The sequence below is a fragment of the Bidens hawaiensis genome, unplaced genomic scaffold (assembly GCF_021521415.1).
Source record: "Bidens hawaiensis isolate Kalapana, Puna unplaced genomic scaffold, B.hawaiensis_p1.1 tig00004706_1, whole genome shotgun sequence".
In the NCBI taxonomy this organism is placed as follows: domain Eukaryota; kingdom Viridiplantae; phylum Streptophyta; class Magnoliopsida; order Asterales; family Asteraceae; genus Bidens; species Bidens hawaiensis.
In genome coordinates this window covers 75011-97247 of record NW_027491289.1, presented here as the reverse complement: position 1 = coordinate 97247, position 22237 = coordinate 75011, and the positions used below count along the sequence as shown (strand labels likewise).

The window sequence follows — 22237 nt, the reverse complement described above, 5'->3', positions numbered from 1 at the left end:
TGTAAGTCAGTCGCCATTATATGTTCAGTAATACGTTTAGTATCGGTTTTTATTCTGGTATTGTATTGTCATATGTTCTAAAAGTATCAAATTTCGGTATCATACTTATTTTGGTTAAGATAGATTTTGTTATTATTTTGCTTCTGTTTATTCGTCTTATCGTCATTACTATTGTTCATTCCGTTACTGGGCAATTTTTGGCTCAGCCGTATTTTCTTATTTGTGTTTGTCTTATTTGTGACAGGTAATTCGGGAAATCAGGGTAATAAGTGATGAGAGTAAAATGAAGTTCAAGATTAAAGACTTTTCTTTTATTTCAGCAATTTAGTAAATGAGACTTAGGATTTCTTTCATGGTATGTTTGGTTGGAGGTAATGAAATGAAGGGAGAATGAAATGGAAGAAGGAATGGAATGGACAAGGGATTGAAATGGATCATTACAATTCCTTTTCCTTGTTTGGTTAACCTATAGGAATGAAATCAATTATTATTTTTTATCGTTTGGTATCCATAAAAATTGTAGAAATGAAATAGAAATAATAAAAACACTTATGTCTCAAAATACTTTTTAACCAAAAAAAAACTACAATGGCGACGGTGGTAGCTCCGGCGACGAAAATGATGGTGGCGGTGGCGATGGTGGTGGCGACGGTGGTGGTGTCGGTGGAGTTGGTGATGGTGCCGATGGTAGTGGTGATAGTGGTTGTTAGGTGGTGGTGTTGAGAAAGTAGGGTGAAAAAGGAATGGAATGAAAAAAAAAGAAGGGGGGTGGGAGGGAATGGTTTTGATGGAATGAGATTCCATGTGTAATGGATGATTCCATTCCATTGAGCAACCAAACACCATTTTTTTCATTCTCACGTAATGAATCATTCCATTCCTACTATCATTCCTTCATACCAAACACTACCTTAGTTTGATTTCACTCATTGGCGGTTCTTGGATTCTATTTCTTTCTTTTAAATGGATTGTGTTTGTTTTATGATATCTGTAATAGTGGCACACCGGCCTGTTCCGGGTTGGGGTGTTACATAATTATAAAACTAAAATTGTTTAAGTTAAAGTAAATTAAGATTTAAGAGTATGCAAACCTACTTTCTTTGATGTGCTTTCTAAATTGCAGGTTTTCAACCGGTGACGGGCTTAGAAAATTTTCTTGCAGGGGTTGGAAAACTTTTAGGTCGATACTCAGTTGCTTATCGCTATATAAATTTTTCTTCGGTCCGGTTCGGTTGTACGGGTTGGGCCAAATAGGTATATAATTTCTTTTTCAAACCGCTTTGGTCATTTAAGTCGGGTTAAATCGGTCCGGGTCATATAAAAAAGAGATAATCACACAACATATCATATTACCATATAACAAAAAAAAATACATGATTCGTCATTAGTTACGCATGATTAAAATACAATATATTTATAGTTGTTTTCTACGAGTTTTTATTTTTTGTATCTAATCATAACATTATTCGTTTGATATTCATACATTAAAAAAATATAAAAGCAAAACAAATGCTTATTAAAAGTTAAAAAGTTAATTAATAATATACGAAACAAATGGGCAGGTTAATTTGGGCAAAAAACATACTGACTTTTATTAGATATTAGGTTATAATTAAACTAACTCAGAAATAAATAAATGTTTTATTGACATTATTTTTATTTTTACAAGCTCTATTAAATTTTGGTAAAATATTGGGCTTTGAAAGAGAGTTAATAAAGACCTTTACATCCTTAAAATGTTAAATTAGATCATCTTTTTTTCTTTAACTACGACATGAGAATACTTCTTTGCACCGACTGTCAGAAAATATGGTTGGTTTATACTTTTCTTTTCATCTCAAGTTCTCTCTATTGGTGGTCATTCTCAAATCCACAGGGGTCGGTATCAAAATTTCACAGGGTCGATCAGAATTTTAACACATATATACCACTAAAAATTTTTTTCTCACAGGGGTCGGCCCGGCCCGACCCCCTACCACTAAGATAGGTCCGCCACTGTTTCCAACACAATAAATCTCATATGTTCGAAGTTATGAAATCCTTGTAAAGTGTTTATGCCCGCATATTTTGTTTCATGTGACTAATGTTGAAATCATATATCTTCCTTTTGAATTTCCTTATGTAGCTAGAATCTGACGGTTCTACCAAAATCGCTTATTTTGGACATCTTGTATAAAATCCTAAAGTGTTCAAACTGTGAAACCAAACTGTTATTAACGGTTTGGTTCAGTTCGGTTTAAGATTTATACGGTTTGGTTTTGGTTTACAAAAATAAAAACCGTTAGTAACGGTTTGGTTTACAGTTTAACATAAAATCATAAAAACCGGACCATGAACATCATAGGTACTGCCCACAAAAGTCAAAATGACCATCCTATTATATATACAAACGTTGTGTAAAAGAAATGGCAGCTAGAACTATCGGTCTATGAGCATCCATAATTGCTTGTTTTTTTGGATAGGTTTTTGTCATTTGTATATACACCAGTAAATTTTAATGGACATTATTTTTTTCTCATTTTTCACATGTAAAAATAAGAAAAAACCACATGGAAGAGGGGTCCTTTGCAAGAATAAATAGGGACGGGTTGGGTAGTGAATAAAAAAATGGTTTTTTAAGATATATTTTGTTATATAAAATTATTATATTTACAATCAATAGCATATTATAAAACTTACCATTTTGAAACATTCCTTGTTTTTTCATAGTGGTAAGAGATTTAGGTTTTTTAGTGGAGACCCAAGTTTGATTCCCACTTATGTCACTTTGAGTTATCTTACAATAAATGATTTAAGCTAGGCCTTGTACAAAGGTTGTCAGTTCGAACCCTGAGCCCACCCGGATTTTCGTCCCACCGTGTGTTACGCTAGAGAGTTCTGCTCTTGTGGTGGCACAGCGACTGTCAAGTGACAGCTGGTGTTGGGTTCGTAGGCCTTGTTGGCCCGGTTTATTATATGAAGTCAAAAGAGGAGACGGGTGTGGGCGGTCGGGCCCAAGCCCGGCCCGGTTTAGATTTCTTGCATAATAATTTACTAACCCTAGTTCAGTCTCTATATAAACAACATTATGTACTTGTAATATTTGTCACTCAATAAAGATATACCTAGTTGCCACCCGTGGACGTAGGTCAGTTTAGACCGAACCACGTTAAATCCTCGTGTTCGTTTATTGCTTTCGTGTGTGTGTTCGGTTTCGTGTGTGCGTTTAATCCTAACAAGTGGTATCTAGAGCTTAGGTTCGGATCACACGAAGAACACGGTGAACCAGTTCCGCGTGTCGCCGCCGCACCAGTGATCGGGGCTAGGGTTCCGCCGCGTTACCGCTAACTGCTGCTAGGGTTTCGCTGCCACCAGTTGCCACAGGTCAGATTCAGGTTGTCGATCTAGGTTTTCGGTGTTGGCAGCTAGCCGACGTATCCAGCGATCGACCGGAAGGTTGAAAAGAAGGCAGAAGTTTTGCGAGTCGAGATCCTACTTTGCAAAGTACGAGTCAATAACAGCGAATCAAGATCCTATTTTTGTTGAAGAACAGTTTCAAGTCAGAAGAAATTTAAAGAAACTTAGAACCAGTGCCAACCGCGTTTGTCAGGTTTATCGTTTCAGTTTAAAGTTTCGGTTTCTGATTTACAGTTCGTTATTCCGCTGCACGTTAAATAGGTTGATTGTTTAACAGAGTTCAGTAGAACAATCGTTAAGTTCAGGCTCGTGTTGCTGTGTCTGTCTCTGTTTTTTATCCAGTTTTTCGTTTTAGTCATTGTTATGGCAGAAGACGGAAAGGTTTCGATACAGAAGTTTGACGGACAGAAGTTCGGTTGGTGGAAGATGCAGATTGAGGCACTACTTTGTCAGAAAGACTTGGATATAGTGCTTGAGGATGAAAAACCAGAAAAGCTGTCAGAAGCAGATTGGAAGAAGTTAGACAAGAAAGCTAGGGCTTGTATTACTTTGTCGTTGTCGGAAGATGTGGCGTTTAACATCATGAAAGAAACCACAGCACGTGGTATGATGGACGCACTATCCAACATGTATGAGAAGCCTTCGGTAGCGAATAAAGTCTATCTTATCCGAGAGCTAGTGACAACAAGAATGAAAGAGGGTGGGTCAGTTACAACTCATATCAATAATCTTAATTCGATCTTGTCCCGCTTAGTGTCAGTTGACATTAAGTTTGATGATGAAGTTCAAGGCCTCTTGTTATTATCCTCTTTGCCCGACAGTTGGTCGTAAACAGTGACTGCATTTTGTAGTTCGTCTACAAATATTACTTTCGATGGGATTCGAGATCTGATTCTGGGAGAAGATTCAAGACGCAGAAGTTCAGGTGAATCATCAGGCAATATGCTAGTCACAGAAGGTAGAGGCAGGAGAAAACAGCGAGGCAGTGGGAGCAGGAAGAGGAGTCAGTCTAAGACTCGTAAGGATATTGAATGTTGGGGTTGTAAAGAGAAAGGACACTTCAGGAATCAGTGTCCGAATGGTAAGAAAGAGGTGAATGTTACAGAAGACGACACAGATGACGGGGTCAGTAGTGATGAGGCTTTGGTTTGTAGTGTTGAGAGTAGCGTTGATGTTTGGGTGATGGATTCTGGTGCATCGTTTCATGCCACTCACTGTAGTGAAACGATGAAGAATCTTAAATTTGGGGATTTTGGAAAGGTTCGACTAGCGAATGATGATATTTTAGAGGTTACGGGTATGGGAGACGTTGATTTGATAACTTCAGCCGGTACTTCTTGGACTTTGAAAGACGTGAGGGTTATTCCAAGTTTGAAGAAACGTTTGATTTCAGTTGGGCAGTTGGATGACCAGGGGCACGATGTTAAGTTCGGGAATGGGCAGTGGAAAGTAGTCAAAGGGAATCTCGTGGTTGCTCGTGGCAAGAAAATGGGTTCGTTGTATTTGGTCGATATGTCATCGAAAGGAGTGGATCCAGCTTTGGTGAAAGACAAAATCCGGTTCACAGAATCTCGTGGGCAGAAGAAGGTTCGTTTTGCAAGTAACAAACCCAGAGCCAAAGTGAAGATTCAGGATGAACGAGCTAGGAAGGTTAAATCAGTTGGGGGACATCGTGACAGTGGGAGCATAGGTCATGTTTCAGTTACAGTTCCAGGTCGACAGTGGATTAAGAAAACCAGTATTCCAGCTGTAAAAGTCTCTCCAATGAATTACTTGCTGAATATGGAGAGTGTTTGTACTCAGGTTATCTCAGGATCCGGTAGTTCGTTACAGTGGGAGCCGGTAGGGACAGAGAATGGGTCAGGGGCAGTTTCAGCCGTGACTGACGTGTTGGAGCTTCGGGGAGCTTCAACGGGCCTTCAGGTTAATTGATGAGAAGGCGGTGGCAACTAGAAGAAGTTTAATGTTCAGATTACAGAAGTACAATCAGGAGTGCAGACGAGAGTACTCAAGGCCTCCGAGTGGGAGATTGTTGGGTTCGTAGGCCTTGTTGGCCCGGTTTATTATATGAAGTCAAAAGAGGAGACGGGTGTGGGCGGTCGGGCCCAAGCCCGGCCCGGTTTAGATTTCTTGCATAATAATTTACTAACCCTAGTTCAGTCTCTATATAAACAACATTATGTACTTGTAATATTTGTCACTCAATAAAGATATACCTAGTTGCTACCCGTGGACGTAGGTCAGTTTAGACCGAACCACGTTAAATCCTCGTGTTCGTTTATTGCTTTCGTGTGTGTGTTCGGTTTCGTGTGTGCGTTTAATCCTAACAGCTGGCGGTATGGTTTCTCTGGGAAACGTCTAAGCCAAACTCTAAAAGCTAGCATGACACCGGTTAAGATAACATAGTCTGGTCAGAGTGGGACAACGAACTCTCCAAATTTGGGGAGTGTGGTGACACACAAAAAGTCGTCGTTCTAAAAAATAAAACTATTCTAAACTATTGATTGTTCTCAGGGAGAATTATGATTTGCGTACCTTAACTTATAGGGTAAGTGCAGGTTCTACCCACAACAGTTAAAATTACCTAGATGAGTCCCTGTATTTCTTGGCGAGAAAAATCGAGTCCCTCCGTCAGTTGAGCGTCCAACGAAAAGTGGAATCGACTATTATGCCGTTTTATCACTTTCTTTTGGCGTCCATGTACTTCTAAACCATTTAGTTACGTCCCACCACCACACGTGAGAATTGGGTAGTTGTTTTTACTTTTTATAACTTTTGGTTAATTATATATGTTTTGAAAAATTCTTAAAATAATCCATTTGAGGAGAAAGATTCTCAAAATGTCCCTTTTTTCTGATTTTATAAACGCCCATCCAAACTATTAGAGGAGACGAGTTTTGAACCAAATATGTCAGCTGACAAGCTCTGCCTTTCAAAAGGACTCGTAAGCACGATGTTCAACTGATGGAGCTTATCAAGGACGACTCTTTTGACTAAAGACTAGATCTTCTGGTCCTTTGTTGTTGTAATTTTGTATTTTCCTTTTTTTTTCTTGTAAAGTTTCTTTTGGCTTTCGGTCTTCGGTTCCTGTTTGGACCGTGCACTGGAACTCTCTCTCTCTCCCTCCCTCCCTCCCTCTCTATATCTCTATCTCTCTCTTTTTTTATATAACTGTTAGAAAAAACATATAAAGTAGAGGTGGGCAAAAGAACCGGTTAACCTAACCAAACTAAAAATCAAATCGAAACCGAACCAATCCAAAATTCAAACCGAAGCCGATTATGTAGAAACCGGTTTGGAACCGCAGATTAGAAACCGGTTTGTAATTTTCTCCACCAAAACCGGTTAACCGAACCGAAACCGATCGTAACCTGGTCAAGAAACCGGTTTCAACCCAACCCACTTTTGGGTTTCAAACAGGTTTGTTCACATAGAGACAGAATTAGTTATATATATATAGGATTAGAGGTGGGCACGTAAACCGGTTAACTGAAATGATCCGAAATTCGAACCGAAACTGAACCAGTTTGAAACCGATTATGAAGAAACAAGTTTGGAACCGACTGAAACTGTAGGTTCGGAACCGGTTTGTATTTTTCTCCATCAAAACCGGTTTCAAACTAGTTAACCGAACAGAAACCGGCCAAAACCGAGCAAAAACCGGTCAAAACTCGAACCGAAACCGATCGCAAAATAGTAATAAACCAGTTTCAACCCGAACCGAAATCGATCGTAAACCGGTTTTGACTTTTGTTGATCAAACCGAACCGGCTTTAACCAAACCTGTTTTGAGTTTTATACCGGGTTGTGCACCTCTAATAAAGGTAGGATTAGTTATAGATAGGATAAATTAGAGGTGCACAAACCGGTTTAAAACTCAAAACCGGTTCGGTTTGGTCAACAAAAGTCAAAAACGGCTTAGATCGGTTTCGGTTTGGGTTGAAACCGATTTTCTTACCATGTTACAATCGGTTTCGGTTCGGGTTTTGACTGGTTTTTGCTCGATTTTGGCCGGTTTCGGTTCGGTTAACCGTTTTGGAACCGGTTTTGGTGGAGAAAATTACAAACCGATGGACCGGTTTCTATATAATCAGTTTTAGTTTGATTTCGGGTCGGTTCAGTTAACCGATTTATTTGCGGGATAAAATACATAAATTTAGCCAAATCTATTTGAATAAACAAACTTACATAAATGGGCCAGGTATTGGGTTACCAGAGGTTGATTAAAATTAAACCAACAAAAGGCCCAATTCCACTTCCATAAATTTCTACTTTATTTTTGCTTCACTTTATTATTAATTAATCACTCACCAATTCGACCAATTCGATCCCCAATTTTCTGACCCGACCCGTTTCTGACACCCTTATATCATCTTCTTCTTCGTCAAACCAAACCCTAATTATAATCACCCATCAGATTGGAATCAATCACTGAACCAGCCATGGCGATCCGGCAGCTTCTCAAGCTCTCCCGCCGATCTCACCGCTCTCTCGCCGCCGCCGCCGCCACCACCAGATCCGCCTCCACCGCCGTGGCCGCCGCCGTCTCCGACCACCCAACACCATCCCCGCCACCACCCACCCACATGATCTACGACCGAGCCGCCGAGCAAGTCAAATCAAAGCTCAAACTCCTATCAAACCCTAACCCTAGGTTCCTCAAACACAACTCACCGTTCCCAACGTTATCCGACCACACATCCATTTTGAAATACCCCGAGACACGTGTCACCACTCTCCCCAACGGCCTCCGTGTCGCCACGGAGTCGAACCTCTCGTCGCAGACCGCAACGGTCGGGGTGTGGATCGATGCGGGGTCGAGGTTCGAAACCGATGAGACGAATGGCGTGGCGCATTTTTTGGAGCATATGATATTTAAGGGGACGGATAAGAGGAGTGTGAGGGATTTGGAGGAGGAGATTGAGAATATGGGAGGGCATTTGAATGCGTATACGAGTCGGGAGCAGACGACTTATTATGCGAAAGTGATGGGCGGGGACGTGCCGAAAGCGTTGGATATTTTGGCGGATATTTTGCAGAATTCGACGTTTGATGAGCGGTTGATTAATCGGGAGCGCGGGGTGATTCTTCGCGAGATGGAAGAGGTATGTGTGGTTTGATTGTTATTTGTATGCAAATGATGAGGTTGAAATGTTTAGGATGCGAGTGTTTAATATTATTAGTTGATTAGTGATAAAGGTTTGAGCTTCTTTTGAATTAAAGTATTAGAAAATTGTGTTTTAAAGCGTGTGAATTTCAGAAAATAGATGTTTTTGGTACATTTATTGGCATGTAATGGTACTGTATGTATATAAAGTTTTATACTTTATAGGTTAGTTTATGAAGGTGTTTGAACAAAAAGGTATGTGTGTTTCGATTGTTTTGTTTATTATTGAATGCAAGTGAAATAATGATAAGGTTGAAGTATTATTAAGGATGTGAGTTTTGAATGTATAAAATTGTGTTTATAAGCGTGTGAATTTCGGAAAATAGATGTGTGTTCCGCTGTTATTTGTAGGTTGAAATATTAAGGATGTGTTTAATATCATTAGGTGATTAATGAAGTTTTGAGCTTTTTCTTGATTTAAAGTATAAAAATTGTGTGTTTAAGCATGCGAATTTCAGAAACTAGATGTGTGTTCCACTTTTATTTGTGTACAAAGAATAAGGTTGAGATATTAAGGATGTGAGCGTTTAATGTTATTAGTTGATTGGTGATGAAGTTTTGAACTTTTTATTGTGTTAAAGTATAGATATTGTGTTTTTTAGCATGATTTTTGAGTAAATTGATATTATACTCACACAAGACAGGTGTGAATCTTGGTACATATTGGCATGTAATGGAACTGTATGTATATAAACAAGATTTTATATATAAAAGCTATGCACTTTATTTCTTGAAGGTCTTTGGACAAAAGAGGTTTGAGTGATTAATGATGTCAGTTTTTAAGTTGAGTTGATTAATGATGAAACTTTGAACATTTCATTGAAGAAAACTTTTTAATGTATTTGAGCACATGAATTTTGGAAAATAGGTGACTACTATCTTCACACAAATAGGCGTGGATCTTGGAGTGTTAATCTTGGTACAGTGATTGGTAATTTGTCATGTAATGGTCTGTATTTTTTATATATTAACACAATCACACTTTAAGATTTCAAGTATAAAGTTATATGCTTTAGTCATGAAGGTCTTTGGACATATAGGCCATTTTGAAACAATATAGTAGGTAGCATGAAAGTTTTGTGATTTTTTATACACTTATATTTGTTTTTGGGATTTATAACTTGTATGATGTTTTTTCCACAGTATTTGATTTACAGTATAATCTTTTCTCAGCTGTGATATTGAATGTTAGTTATTCTTGCAATGTTTGTTACAGGTTGGACAACAAACTGAGGAAGTAATCTTTGATCATTTACATGCTACTGCTTTCCAATACACTCCTCTTGGTAGAACCATTCTTGGACCAGCTGAAAACATCCAGAAGATTACAAAGAAAGACATTCAAGACTACATTTCAACTCACTATGCAGCCCACAGAATGGTACCAAACTTGTACATTGATAATACAATGCGAAAGATGTAACCTTTTTAATCTATTATCTGCCACAGGTGATTTCAGCTTCTGGAGCTGTTAAGCACGAGGACCTTGTAGAACAGGTTAAGAAGATGTTCACAAAGTTGTCTGCCGATCCTACCACCACAACACAGTTGGTTGAAAAGGAACCTGCAATATTCACTGGTTCTGAGGTGTGTATTTTAACAAAGCTTTTGTTTTTCTGATAATTAGTTATATTGTTACTGAAAGTGTGAAATAATTAGATCCGTATGAGGGATGATGATGCACCCCTTGCTCAATTTGCCGTTGCTTTCAATGGAGCCTCCTGGACCAATCCAGATTCCATAGCTTTAATGGTCATTCAAGCCATGCTTGGATCATGGAACAAAACTGCTGGTGCAGGCAAACATATGGGGTAAGCTTTATGATTAATATTGTTATTTGACTTTGGGTCTTATTGTCACTTGTTGAAATATTTATTTTTTTGGGAACTATGACAGATCTCAGCTGGCTCAGCAGGTGGGCATTAGTGAACTTGCTGAGAGTATGATGGCTTTCAACACCAACTATAAAGATACTGGACTATTTGGCGTGTATGCGGTTGCTAAGGTGAGTTTAATTTCATATTTTAATTGTATCCTAGTGTTTATGTAGTGGGTGCTTACTCTTTGTTTTGTGTAGCCTGATTGTTTGGATGATTTGGCTTTTGCAATAATGCAAGAAGTTAGCAAACTATGCTACCGTGTCAACGATGATGATGTTATTCGTGCACAAAATCAGGTACTTTCGTTATTCCTACTTATGTTCACGTTCGGTTAGTTTAACCGTAACTGAACAAGTAATTGAACATGAACTGTTAAACGAACGGAATTTTTGTTTTTGTGTTTGCTGTTAAGAAAATAAATTTGTTCGTTTATATCGGTTCTTAATTGGTCTAAATGAACGGTTCAAGAATGTAAACAAACACAAACGAACGCATTACTGAACATAGTTGAGCAAATGCTAACTAATTTCATATTTCATAAAGCTAGACTGAATTGTAATAGAAACTTCTTTGTTTAATATATAAACGAACTTAAACTAAAACGAACATTTACGAACAAAAATGAATGGAGGAGATATGTGTGTGTTAGTCGTTTAAGATGGTATATGCAATTTGGACTTTTGACAAAGTACAAAGTAGATGCCATTTTCAGAATATATATATTGTAATATCTGAGCGCAATATATCTATAATGCTTTATTTAATAATAATCTTTCAACTTAACCGTTTGCAGCTGAAATCTTCATTGCTACTTCACATAGATGGAACCAGCCCCACTGCTGAAGACATTGGACGACAGGTACACTAGATACATATAATATTATTAAATCTTAAACTTACATTTGTCTTATACTGTGTTTTTTTAATTTATTTTTGTTTTTTTAATTGCAGTTGATCACATACGGGCGTTGAATCCCATTTGCTGAATTATTTGCCAGAATCGACGCAGTAGATGCTGCTACCATTAAGCGTGTAGCAAACAGATTTATATTCGACCAGGTAACACTTCGTTTTGCACATCTTTTACACATGGCTATAAGATATATAATCACATATATTTTAGATTTTTATATTTTGTTTTTGGTGATTGTAGGACGTCGCAATTGCAGCATCTGGGCCTGTGAAGCTATTGCCCGACTACAACTGGTTCCGCCGTCGCACTTACATGCTTCGTTACTAGACGCATGTTTTATTATTTTTGTGCTTTTGTCAATTTTAACTATAAATCTCGCGGAATGCGCGTGTTCATTTGTATAGTTTTGACATAACGTTACAATTTCTTTCTAAATTAAAATAAATCCGAGGCTTTTTGTGTTATTTCCTTGTATAACTAATATAATGGGCTCATTTCATCATTTTCCTGTTGTGTATTCAAATACTTGATGTATATGGTATACAAACAAATCCAAAATAGTAATTAGAGGCACATCTTTTAGTTTGTGGTCGCGTGTTAGTATATGAAAACTATGAACACGTGACCGACAATGATCTCGAGCGAACATCTAACCTGTGGTCAAGATATGACATATGAACAATGTATATATGCTACTCAAACAAATCCAAAATAAATAATTAGGAGCATCCTTCATGGTTTTTGATCGCCAGTTCATAATGTAAACTATGAGCGCGTGACTGCCAATGATCTCGAGTGATCTTCTAACCCGTGATCCAGATATGACCTATGAACATGTATATATGTTATACAAGCAAATCCAATATAAAGAATTACAAAGCATCCTTCTCAGTTTCTAGTCGCGTGTTCATAATGTAAACTATGAACACAAGACTAACAATGATCTAAGCAATCTTCTAACCCATGGTCAAGAAACTTTTGAACCATATAGCCGAGTCCTTTGCATATCTTTTGAGCTTATCATTATAATCGACAAAATACAGCCCGAATCGTGAGCTATAACCCGCAGCCCATTCCCAGTTATCTAGCAAAGACCATGCAAAATAGCCCTTCACATTGCACCCATCCTCTCTGCAAAGACCATCAAACCGGAACTTAAACGCATTGATCATTGGATTGTACAAACATTTAAATTAGTTTTAGAGCATGTTTGGGATTGAGTTTGAAAAATGCTTATTGGCTTATTGGCTTTACAAAAAGCCATTTTGAAAAGCCCGTATTTGGGGCTTTTGGAAAACTGCTTTTTAACCGTTTCAAAAAGCCTAAAATAAAAAATATTTTTGTGATTGCCAAACACATTTTAATTTATTAGCTTTTTGGAAAAAACCAATAAACTGATAAGCATTTTTCAAACTCAATCCCAAACATGCTCTTAAAGCAAGAGATCTAAATGGACTTACTTTATAGCAGCAAGCAAGTTTGTGAGATAGTCATTATAGTATTTGACTCTTTTTTCATCTTTTAGTGCTTTCTTGAGTGAGATAAATATGCTGTTTGAGTCATCCATACCTGTTGGAACAAAAGCATACAAGTAACATGGTGCATTGTACTCTCCATAAATGGTGGTAACAAGTTTGGTTCCACGGTCGGTTATTTTAAAAAAGAGAGAACTGTGGTTTTCATCCTTGTGGTTTAACCAAATCTGCAGTTTTAGTCCAATAGTTTCAAATCTGTAACTTTCCTCCAGTAGTTTTGTTTTCACCTACAATTAAACCTGACCCAACTAATCCCGCTAACTCTGGTTGTTAAACCCATCAGCATGCCCCTAATGTAAGGGGCAATTTTCTCAAGGGATGAATCATAATAATCGTCGATTGTTCGAAGCCACCGCCAGAAGTGTCATGATCGAAGCCACCAGAGATGAATCATAATCCTCGTTTATTCGTTTAAGGTTTGTGGAAGACTATGAAAGAACGACGAAGATGAAAACGGGATTTGGGAATTAGTGTCGGGTTTTATTTGGGGAGAAAAAAATTGCCCCGCACGTGAGGGGCATGCTGATTGGTTTAACGATTAGAGTTAACGGGGTTAGGTAAGCCGGGTTTAATAGCAAGTGAAAACAAAACTATTGGACTAAAACCGCAGATTTGGTCAAACCACGAGGACAAAAACCGCAGTTCTGTCTTTAAAAAATTTAGTCATTCGGTTTAGGAGTTCTGAAACCGTAATGAACAGTTTGGTTTATCGGTATACTACAAACCGGGGAAGAACGATCCTACGATTTTGGGCTATGCAACTGTTTTACTCTTTATTTGTACTAAAGGCAGTTAAAACCGAACCGTTAACAGTCCATGTTACAAGGCACAAGATCTCATAGTGAAAAATTACCGTTTTCAGTGACAATCACTAGAGGATTCCCATATCTGTTCTTGACATAATTTAATAAGCTTCTAAACCCATTTGGTACTATGTATAACCATATTGAATTTGCCTGCAATATAAAAAAAAAAGTAAGTATATGTAACAATTTTTCGTACCAGGTAAAAGATCGCGTACCCTGTAGCCAATTGCTTTCCCGTTCTTCCAAGCTGGAAAAAACACACACAAAAAAAATTTCATATTCCTAGACAATTTGTTACTTGCATCAATACAGACGTCAGACTTTTTAAATGGTAACATGTATATTGTTGAGTTGTATACAACTCAACAATATACAATTTAAAAAGTCTGGGTCATGCAGATTAACCAAAATGGATATTTTAATGACATACGGAGGGTAATGGAACCAGAATCCGCAACAGAATCATTGAGCAAAACGCCTATGATGCTAGTTGAGTTGTGCCATGCGTACCATGTCGTGTACTGATTTTGGTAACCGGGCTCCAACTCTTGTCCTCATTGAGCTCGGGTAGTCTCCAAATATTACAGGGTCGAGAAACCAACCCAACTGAAAATCTTGTGCTCTTTGTGTCGCCTCAATATCCTCGGTTTTGTTTGTACCAGACACGTACCAGATAACATCAAACGCGATCCCCACGCGTCCATTTTGTTTTGCCTTAACAACAAAATGATATGTTTTAAACTTTTAATGTTATTAAAAGGTGTTGAGAAGTTTTAAATAAGCAGATTGTGTATTATTGATCAACTATTTATAAAAGCACAGTGATAACAATAACAAAGGATATTAGTATAGCAATAAGTACTAATTATATATGCTCTAATATTTACCTTGTATTTTCTTTTGTAGATGTCAAAGGCGGCTGCGTGTGCAAGAAGTACATTATGACCAACAATGTAAGGTTCCCGACAAAACAATCGAAGAAGTATAGAGCAACGGCCCGGTGCTTGAATCCCAACATCATAACCTTGTACGGTTAAAGTATGAGGTTCGTTAAATGTCATCCAGTTCTTCACCCGATCACCAAATTTCTGGAAACATGTCTCGGAATATGTTGCAAAATCATTTCTGTGTTATAATAACGTGCAAAATAACATCACAAGTGAAAAAAAGTTTTAAATTTTTGTTCAAAAAAGAAAATTCTAAAAGGAAAAAATAATATTTACATGATTCGAGTGTCGAGCCATCCATTGTATCGGTCTTGCAGTGCTTGAGGAAGGTCCCAGTGGTAGATGGTCACATACGGTTCGATCCCTATGGTTTAATTTTAAAGAACGTGCAATTTTGTATTTTTAAACGTCTAATAAGAAAATAGTAACATAACTGAACATGAGTAGTTAGTTTGATTACGGGTTAAAACCAAATCTATTTATGTTTTGGTTTCTAGATTTTTATTATCAATCGACTTTAGTTAAAAAAAAAATATTGAACTTTAATGATGTTTTGATTATTTTGATTCAAATTTTCAATTATAATTAGGTTATTTTATCATCTAAATATAAGTGCTATTAGTTAAAATATAAATGTACCATTGGCTAATAAAGAATTAATAAGAGCGTTGTAATGATCAATTCCAGCTTGGTTGATTTGACCACTTCCATCTGTGATAAAAAAAACAATGAAGAACCATGAAAATTAATTAACTTAAAAAACACAATATTAAGTTTAGGGTAACAAATATACAAATGATTAAATTTAAGGAGTTATAAAAATAATATTTTTAGGGGTAATTATACGTTCATGTCTGTATTAGACAATCTTTTTATCTTAATAGTTAAAAAATACGTGAAATTATTTTATTTATCTAGTTTATGTTTGCTTCTTATTATAAACTAACCAACTTTTTATCCTTTCTCTGATGCAGAGGTGTTCAAAAAAACCGGTTATAGAACCGGTTTGGTCGGTTTAACCGAAAACCGGTTAATAGAAAAACCGGTTATTAAAAATCCGGTTAGACCGGTTATTGAACCGCCGGTTAGTACTTCGGTTACTCATTCGTGGACAAAAACCGGTTATTGAACCTGTTAGTAAAAAAACCGGTTAAATTTAAAAACCGGTTATTAAAAAACCGGTTAACCTAAAAACCGGTTAACCGGTTAACGGTCAAAAACCGGTTAACCTAAAAACCGGTTAACCGGTTTTTAGGTTAACCGGTTTTTGACCGTTATAAAACGGCCATATGACCGTTTGGGTCCTTTTTTGCCCGTTTTTTCTTGATTTCTAGCCGTTTTTTTTAACATTTTACCCCCACAAACAACTATATATAGTTTAGGTTGGGTAGGTTAGCTCACACTCGATTATACAACTCTACTAGCTCTAAACGTTTATTTCATACGCGATTATTTTGTTATCTCACACCCAATTATACCACATTACCACTCCATACGCTCTTATTTCGTAGTCGTTTATTTCATACTCGTACTCGTTTATTTCATACTCGATTATACGCTCTTATTATCATGGCCTCCCAAAGTGCTGCTTCATCCGTCAACATGGGTGCCTCGAACACAGACATAACGGTCGTTCGGATCATCCCCACGAAACGAAACCAAGATGTGTGGCAACATTTCGACCTATGCGAACTGTCTAACGGTCGCCAAAAAGCTCGATGCAAGCACTGTTTGAAGTTCTATGCCAAATATGCAAACTTCACTTTAAAAGCGCATATACAACAGCGCTTTTGCAAGGCCTTGAAGGACGAAGCGGGAAGTAGTTCGCAGCCGGATATGACGAATCAAGGAGGGGTGTTTACGTACGACGTTGAAGCGGTACGTCAACAGTTTTCAAACTTTGTGATTCAACAAACACTTCCTTTCAACCACTTCGACAACCCTCAATTCACGGAGATGATGCAAAACTATGTTCAACCACGCTACCAACACGTAAGTCGTTCGACCCTTATAAGAGATTGTCTTAAAGCATGGAAAAACGCTAAATCCGAACTAATTTCATACTTTTCAAACTTACAAACTGGTGTAAACTTAACAACGGATGTTTGGTCGGTACCTCATGGTTCGCCCGACTCATACATTTGTGTGACGGCTCATTGGGTTGACCCCGAGTCGTGGCAAATGATGAAACGAACCGTTGCGTTTCAATTGTTTGATTACCCGCACACGGGTAGAAATATTTTTCAAATCTTGGATAAAGTCATTCGACAATACAAAATTGAAGATAAAATCTTTTCAATTTCGTTTGATAACGCGTCCAACAATACGGCCGCGGTTGGCCATTTAAAATTAAAGTATAAACCTATTTGTGATTGAGCGTTTTTTCATAGCCGATGCATTGCACATATTATCAACTTGGCCGTGCAAGATGGGTTAAACGTGATCGAAACGCAAAGAAACAGTTTTAAAAGAATGTTACGAGATGTTTTTAGCAACAATAAAACATTTTCAAGATACAAAAAATTTTGTGTAGAAGCTAATTGTCAATGGTTGGGGCCAAATTGGGATTGTCCAACAAGATGGAACTCGACTTGTAATATGTTTGAGAAAGCCATCCAACAAAAAGAATCATTAATTGCGTTTCATCAAATTTTGTCAAGTAGGGGTAAATGTGCACCATATGATCCTAGAAACTGGTTATTGATTGAGATTATTACGGAGGTCCTTCAAATTTTTAAATCTTGCACAACTAGTTTATCCGGGGTTTACTATCCAACAAGCCCCATTGCTTTACCAAAAATTGCTGTCATGTGCACAAAGTTGAGTGAACTTGATTGTAGAGGTGCACCTTATTTTGATATGGGTGTAAAAATGAAAGAAAAATTTAGAAAATATTTTCAACAACTACCCGCTGTTTTGACATGTGCTGCTGCGTTAAACCTTGCATCAATGTTGGTGGTGTTGAAGCTTTAATAGAAAAAATTTGTGATGAGCTTGGGTTAAACGACGATCAAAACCCCTATTATAGCCAAACTTTAAATAATGCTTTTAACACCACCTTGTCAAACATGTATGATGTCTACCTTACAAAATACGGGTCGTCTTCCCAAATTCATGACTCGTTAAGAGCTGTTGCCCAATCCCAATCCCAAACCGACCTTGAAATGGGGATGTACTACATGATTTGGGAAGACGCCGGTAAACGTCAAAGGGTAAACACCCCAAGCAGTGAACTTGGAAGGTATGGTGGTACCAACTTTGTGAAACACATGACTCCGGATGAATTTAGAAGTTTTGATTTGCTGGCTTGGTAGAGAGGTAAGGAGGATGAGTTTCCGATCCTCGCCGCCATGGCCAAAGATTTACTAACGGTCCAAGCTTCCACGGTAGCTTCGGAGTCTGCTTTTTCTGTTTCTGGCAGGGTTATATCGATCAGGAGGACTCGACTCACTGCACCAGCTATAGAGATGTCGATTTGCTACAAGGATTACTTGGACTCTTTAGATAGGGCACAACATCAACGCTCACTCGAGGGGGAAATGGAGTATTAAGCGGGCTTGTATGAAGACGAGGTCAATGAATGACACACTCAACCAATGACCGATGAAGAAGCCGCGTACGACGATTACCTAAGAAATAGCTCGGGATCGGGTAGCGAAGAAAATTAGTTAAAGAAACAGCAAACATGGAGGCAAATCATGAGTAAGAAACAGCAAGTTGTTCATGTAATCGTGTCTAAGCATTCTTTTTCCTAATATGTGCTCTTATTTACTTGTTGATTTGGATTTTTCTAATTTAGTTAAAGAAACAGCAAACATGGAGGCAAATCATGAACAAACTGCGATTGGGAACAACAGGAGCATCTGCTAGTTCACGATTTAATGTTTGTATTTTTGAGTTAAATCATGAACAACAGTTCTTGGCAGAGATTTCTTCAGTGTTAATGATTTAATGTTTGTATTTTTGAGTTACGAATATGCGATAACGATTTAATGTTTGTATTTTTAATGTAAAAACTATAAATGAAAGTTATGTGTTTTTAATCTTTGGTTTGTTGAAAACACATTCACCAACACACACTCATACTCATCTTCCAAGCAAAGAACCCTAACAACGAAAGCAAAGAATGGCTTCGGTCAGTCCGTTTTGCCTTGTAGTTACCGGTTTGCCTTGTAGTTACCGGTTTGTTTATACTGTGAAAAAATAATGGTCTTCATTAAGTACAAAATATAAAAAACAAATATTCGTATTTGAAACCGCGAAATTAAAAAAAAAAAAAAAAAAAAAAAACCGGTTGATAAAAAAAACCGGTTAATAAAAAAAACCGGTTAATAAAAAAACCGGTTTATTAACCGGTTCTAACCGGTTTCTAAACCGGTCCTAACCGGTTAGACCGGTTAGGGTTTTGACAGAAAAAAACCGGTTATTAACCGGTCCGGTTATTAACCGAACCGGTTTTTTTCCGGGCCAAAAAAAACCGGTCCGGTTAATAACCGAACCGGTTTTTTTAAAAAAACCGGTTTGTGCACTCTAATGTACACAATATTTTTGTCTTGTAACTACTTTATTTTCTTAAAAGGTGGACCAAGCTTGTACATTTCAAGACATTTACGATGATACGTGAAGATAAAGTAGATACGTGAAATTATTTCGTGTGTCTCACATGCAAAACTACACTATATCATTCCCATGATTTAATATTCAATCTTGTTGATTAAGTTCCTTACTTGGGAAATTTTTATTATATAAAAGTAATCTTTGATATAAAAAGTTGAAAATTCCTTACTTGGGAATATTCTTGGCCATGAGATTGAAAACCTATAAGCATCCATGCCCATATCCTTCATCAACTTTATGTCATCCTACATGTGAACCATCAAAATAATTTAAATAAATAAACCTTTTTTTTACAAATATTAATAAAAACCAAATAGATAGCATTTACAAGAGCAAAAAGATTACTTGCCTCATACAAGTGGTATTGATCAACTGCAACATCAGCGTTACTAAAATCAGCTACCTTACCTGCCAAATTACAAGGTCAAAATTTTAATTTCATTTTTGAAGGTCAAAACTCGGGATGCTTAGCGTGACTTGTATAAAATGATGTTTGGGATTGCTTAACGTTTAAATTTGCTAGTCCATTTTTTAAATGCAATGATAAGTTATTATAAGCAATCCCAAACACGCCTAAAAGTCGAAAACCCTTTCGATCCAAGACATTTTCTATGCATATGAGAGTTAAATGTAGGAAATCTTATACTCGTTACGCGATCTTATTCTTAATAGAGTCGCATTAATTTTTGTTTCTTTTTACCAAATGAATGAGCAAATTTGTCCCAAATAGAAGGACCCCTTCCATCTTCCTTCACTGCTCCTTCATACTGCAAGTGATAACAGAAAACCGAAATTAAAAGAAAAAAAAATCACTGTCACTTGTTATTATAAGATTTGAAATATAACAGAATTTAACTTTGGAACATCTCATACACATATTTCTTTTATTCCTCTAATACAACCAGCATGACAATATAATATTTAAATTTTATGTACTATATAAATATTTTAAATCTAATTGAACCCGTCTCAAGTTTTCAACATAGTTATATAAACTTTTCTTTATGTATGTATGTATGTGTATCCACATTATTTTCTTTAAAAAGTGGACCATATTTGTTACTTGACAAACCATTTAAATGATACATTAATATACGACGGGCATTGGCACACTAAGATATAATACAAACTAGTTTTTTTATTTTTTTAGTAAACTGCGGTTTTAGTCCATTTGGTTTGTCCAAATCTGCTATTTTAGTCCAGTAGTTTTAAATTTGCGATTTTCGTCCTTATGGTTTCATTTTACTTGCAATTAAACCGCCCATACTAACCCCGTTAAGCCTGGTCGTTAAACCCATCGACGTGCCCCTCACGTAAGGGGCAGTTTTGTCCTTTTTCGCCCCTGATAAACCCCAACTTTAATTCACAAAGACACAAACCATCTCGCATGAGGGGCTTTGTTGTATTTGAGAAATAAAAAAGACAAAACTGCCCCTCACGTGAAGCGCCTGTTAATATGTTTAACGATCAGACTTAACGGGGTTACTGGGTCGGGTTTAATTACAAGTTAAATGAAACCGCATGGACGAAAATCACAAATTTAAAGTTATTGGACTTAAATAGTGTATTTGAACAAACAATGGGAGTTCACTCTCTTATTTTTTCCAATGTAAATGTCTCAACGGTTTCAACTAGCTAGGCTTAACGTTTCAAGTTTCAATTAGGCTGTTATGTAAAAATTAAAACAAAAATAATAACAATAATAAAAACAACAGAAACGTATGGATCATGTTCATCGTATTGGATAACCGCTGCATCGATAGTTCAATACGTCATCATGTCATACTTTATCATTTCTATTTTAATATAAATATATCTATCCAATTTCAAAAATTCAGTTAAAGACATTCCAAAATTAAATAACCCTTTAAATAATAATAATAATTGAACCACATGTTTGGGATTGGGTTTGAAAACAACTTATTGACTTATAAGTTTTTTTAAGAAGCATTTTGAGTGCTTTTTGAAAACGGTTTTGTATTTATCAAACATTTTTTAACTTATTGACTTTTAAAAAAAGTCAATATATTGTTTTCAAACTCAATTCCAAACATTTTATTTTCTTAGATTTGTGGTTGGGGTAGTTTCATTACTATGACCATTTTCTTGCTAGTCGAGGTTTCGTTTTAGTCGAGGTTTCGTTTTAATAATACTTTAGCCGTTCAAAAGATAATAAAAGGAGAACAAGAAACCTGGTAAGCAGAAGAGGCAGTTCCAAAAACAAAACCATTTGGAAAGCTTTTTCTAGTAATCATCACATCATCACCAAAACATGGATGAACAAGTAAAATCAGCAAAGCTGAAAATATTAATATTAATACACCCATTTTTGTCTTCAATAGCATTTCAGTGTTCAAAGAATGGGTGGTGGACGGTGGCGCGTGAGGGTGGTGGTTATGGAGATATATATAGTGAGTTAGTAGGAAATGGTGATAATAAGGATTTAAAGATTAGCACAAAATAATAATGTTAATAACGGGGAATATGTTTGTGGATTTTCCACCGAGTTTTATGCCAAACTATAGAGAGTGGGGGTGTGGAAGTGGTGCTAGAATGTTGGAAGTCTTATTTTCACACTCTTTTGAAATGAAAAGTTTTATAAATAATAATAATAATAATGAAAAATCTCTTATAATAATAACCAACTTTCAAAAGTGTTCTAATTAGTTTGTTGATACATGTTTTCCTCAAATTCGGTCACTAAATCTTAAATCAAGTCTCACCGATTTTTTTATGCGTCAAGAAAGAAATGAAGGATAAGATATGGGGATCGGAATTTGCAATATATGTAGTTAAATTTAAAAAAATTAAAAAAACATTAATTATATTAAAATTTAAAAATAAAAAATAAAATTCATATCGCCACTCAGCGTCAACTACAAAAAAAAAGATAAAAAGATTTCCTATGTGAAACAAGAAAGAAAATAGCTAAAAAAAACATGTTAAAACCTTTAATTTAATCAAACATGAAAGTTG

The 22237-nt window shown here is 36.6% G+C and overlaps 1 protein-coding gene and 1 pseudogene across 2 annotated transcripts; one reads left to right on the top strand and one right to left on the bottom strand.

The window, feature by feature from the left end:
• The first annotated feature begins 7837 nt into the window (after nucleotides 1-7837).
• LOC143627697 (putative mitochondrial-processing peptidase subunit beta, mitochondrial) lies at nucleotides 7838-11769 on the top strand. Its single transcript, XM_077097466.1, has 9 exons — nucleotides 7838-8501; nucleotides 9780-9944; nucleotides 10013-10150; nucleotides 10223-10374; nucleotides 10460-10568; nucleotides 10641-10739; nucleotides 11237-11302; nucleotides 11395-11502; nucleotides 11597-11769. The coding sequence occupies exons 1-8, from the start codon at nucleotides 7839-7841 to the stop codon at nucleotides 11413-11415; spliced, it is 1413 nt and encodes a 470-aa protein (XP_076953581.1). The 5' UTR covers nucleotide 7838; the 3' UTR covers nucleotides 11416-11502; nucleotides 11597-11769.
• Nucleotides 11770-12312: 543 nt separating this feature from the next.
• On the bottom strand, nucleotides 12313-21790 carry LOC143627696 (beta-glucosidase 40-like; annotated as a pseudogene). The gene is made up of 12 exons (XR_013152633.1): nucleotides 21454-21790; nucleotides 19962-20028; nucleotides 19611-19669; nucleotides 19431-19506; nucleotides 15284-15355; nucleotides 14921-15008; nucleotides 14585-14822; nucleotides 14128-14411; nucleotides 13913-13944; nucleotides 13745-13847; nucleotides 12817-12925; nucleotides 12313-12487 (listed from the first exon to the last, which is right to left on the bottom strand). The product of XR_013152633.1 is annotated as a beta-glucosidase 40-like (transcript).
• Between the last annotated feature and the right edge of the window lie 447 nt (nucleotides 21791-22237).

Excerpts from the sequence above, each read along its gene's own strand:
- LOC143627697 (XM_077097466.1), top strand. The coding sequence starts at position 7,839 with ATGGCGATCCGGCAGCTTCTCAAGCTCTCCCGCCGATCTCACCGCTCT. Across the intron at positions 8,502-9,779 it reads TTCTTCGCGAGATGGAAGAG|GTTGGACAACAAACTGAGGA; the intron begins GTATGTGTGGTT and ends TGTTTGTTACAG. Across the intron at positions 10,740-11,236 it reads TTATTCGTGCACAAAATCAG|CTGAAATCTTCATTGCTACT; the intron begins GTACTTTCGTTA and ends AACCGTTTGCAG.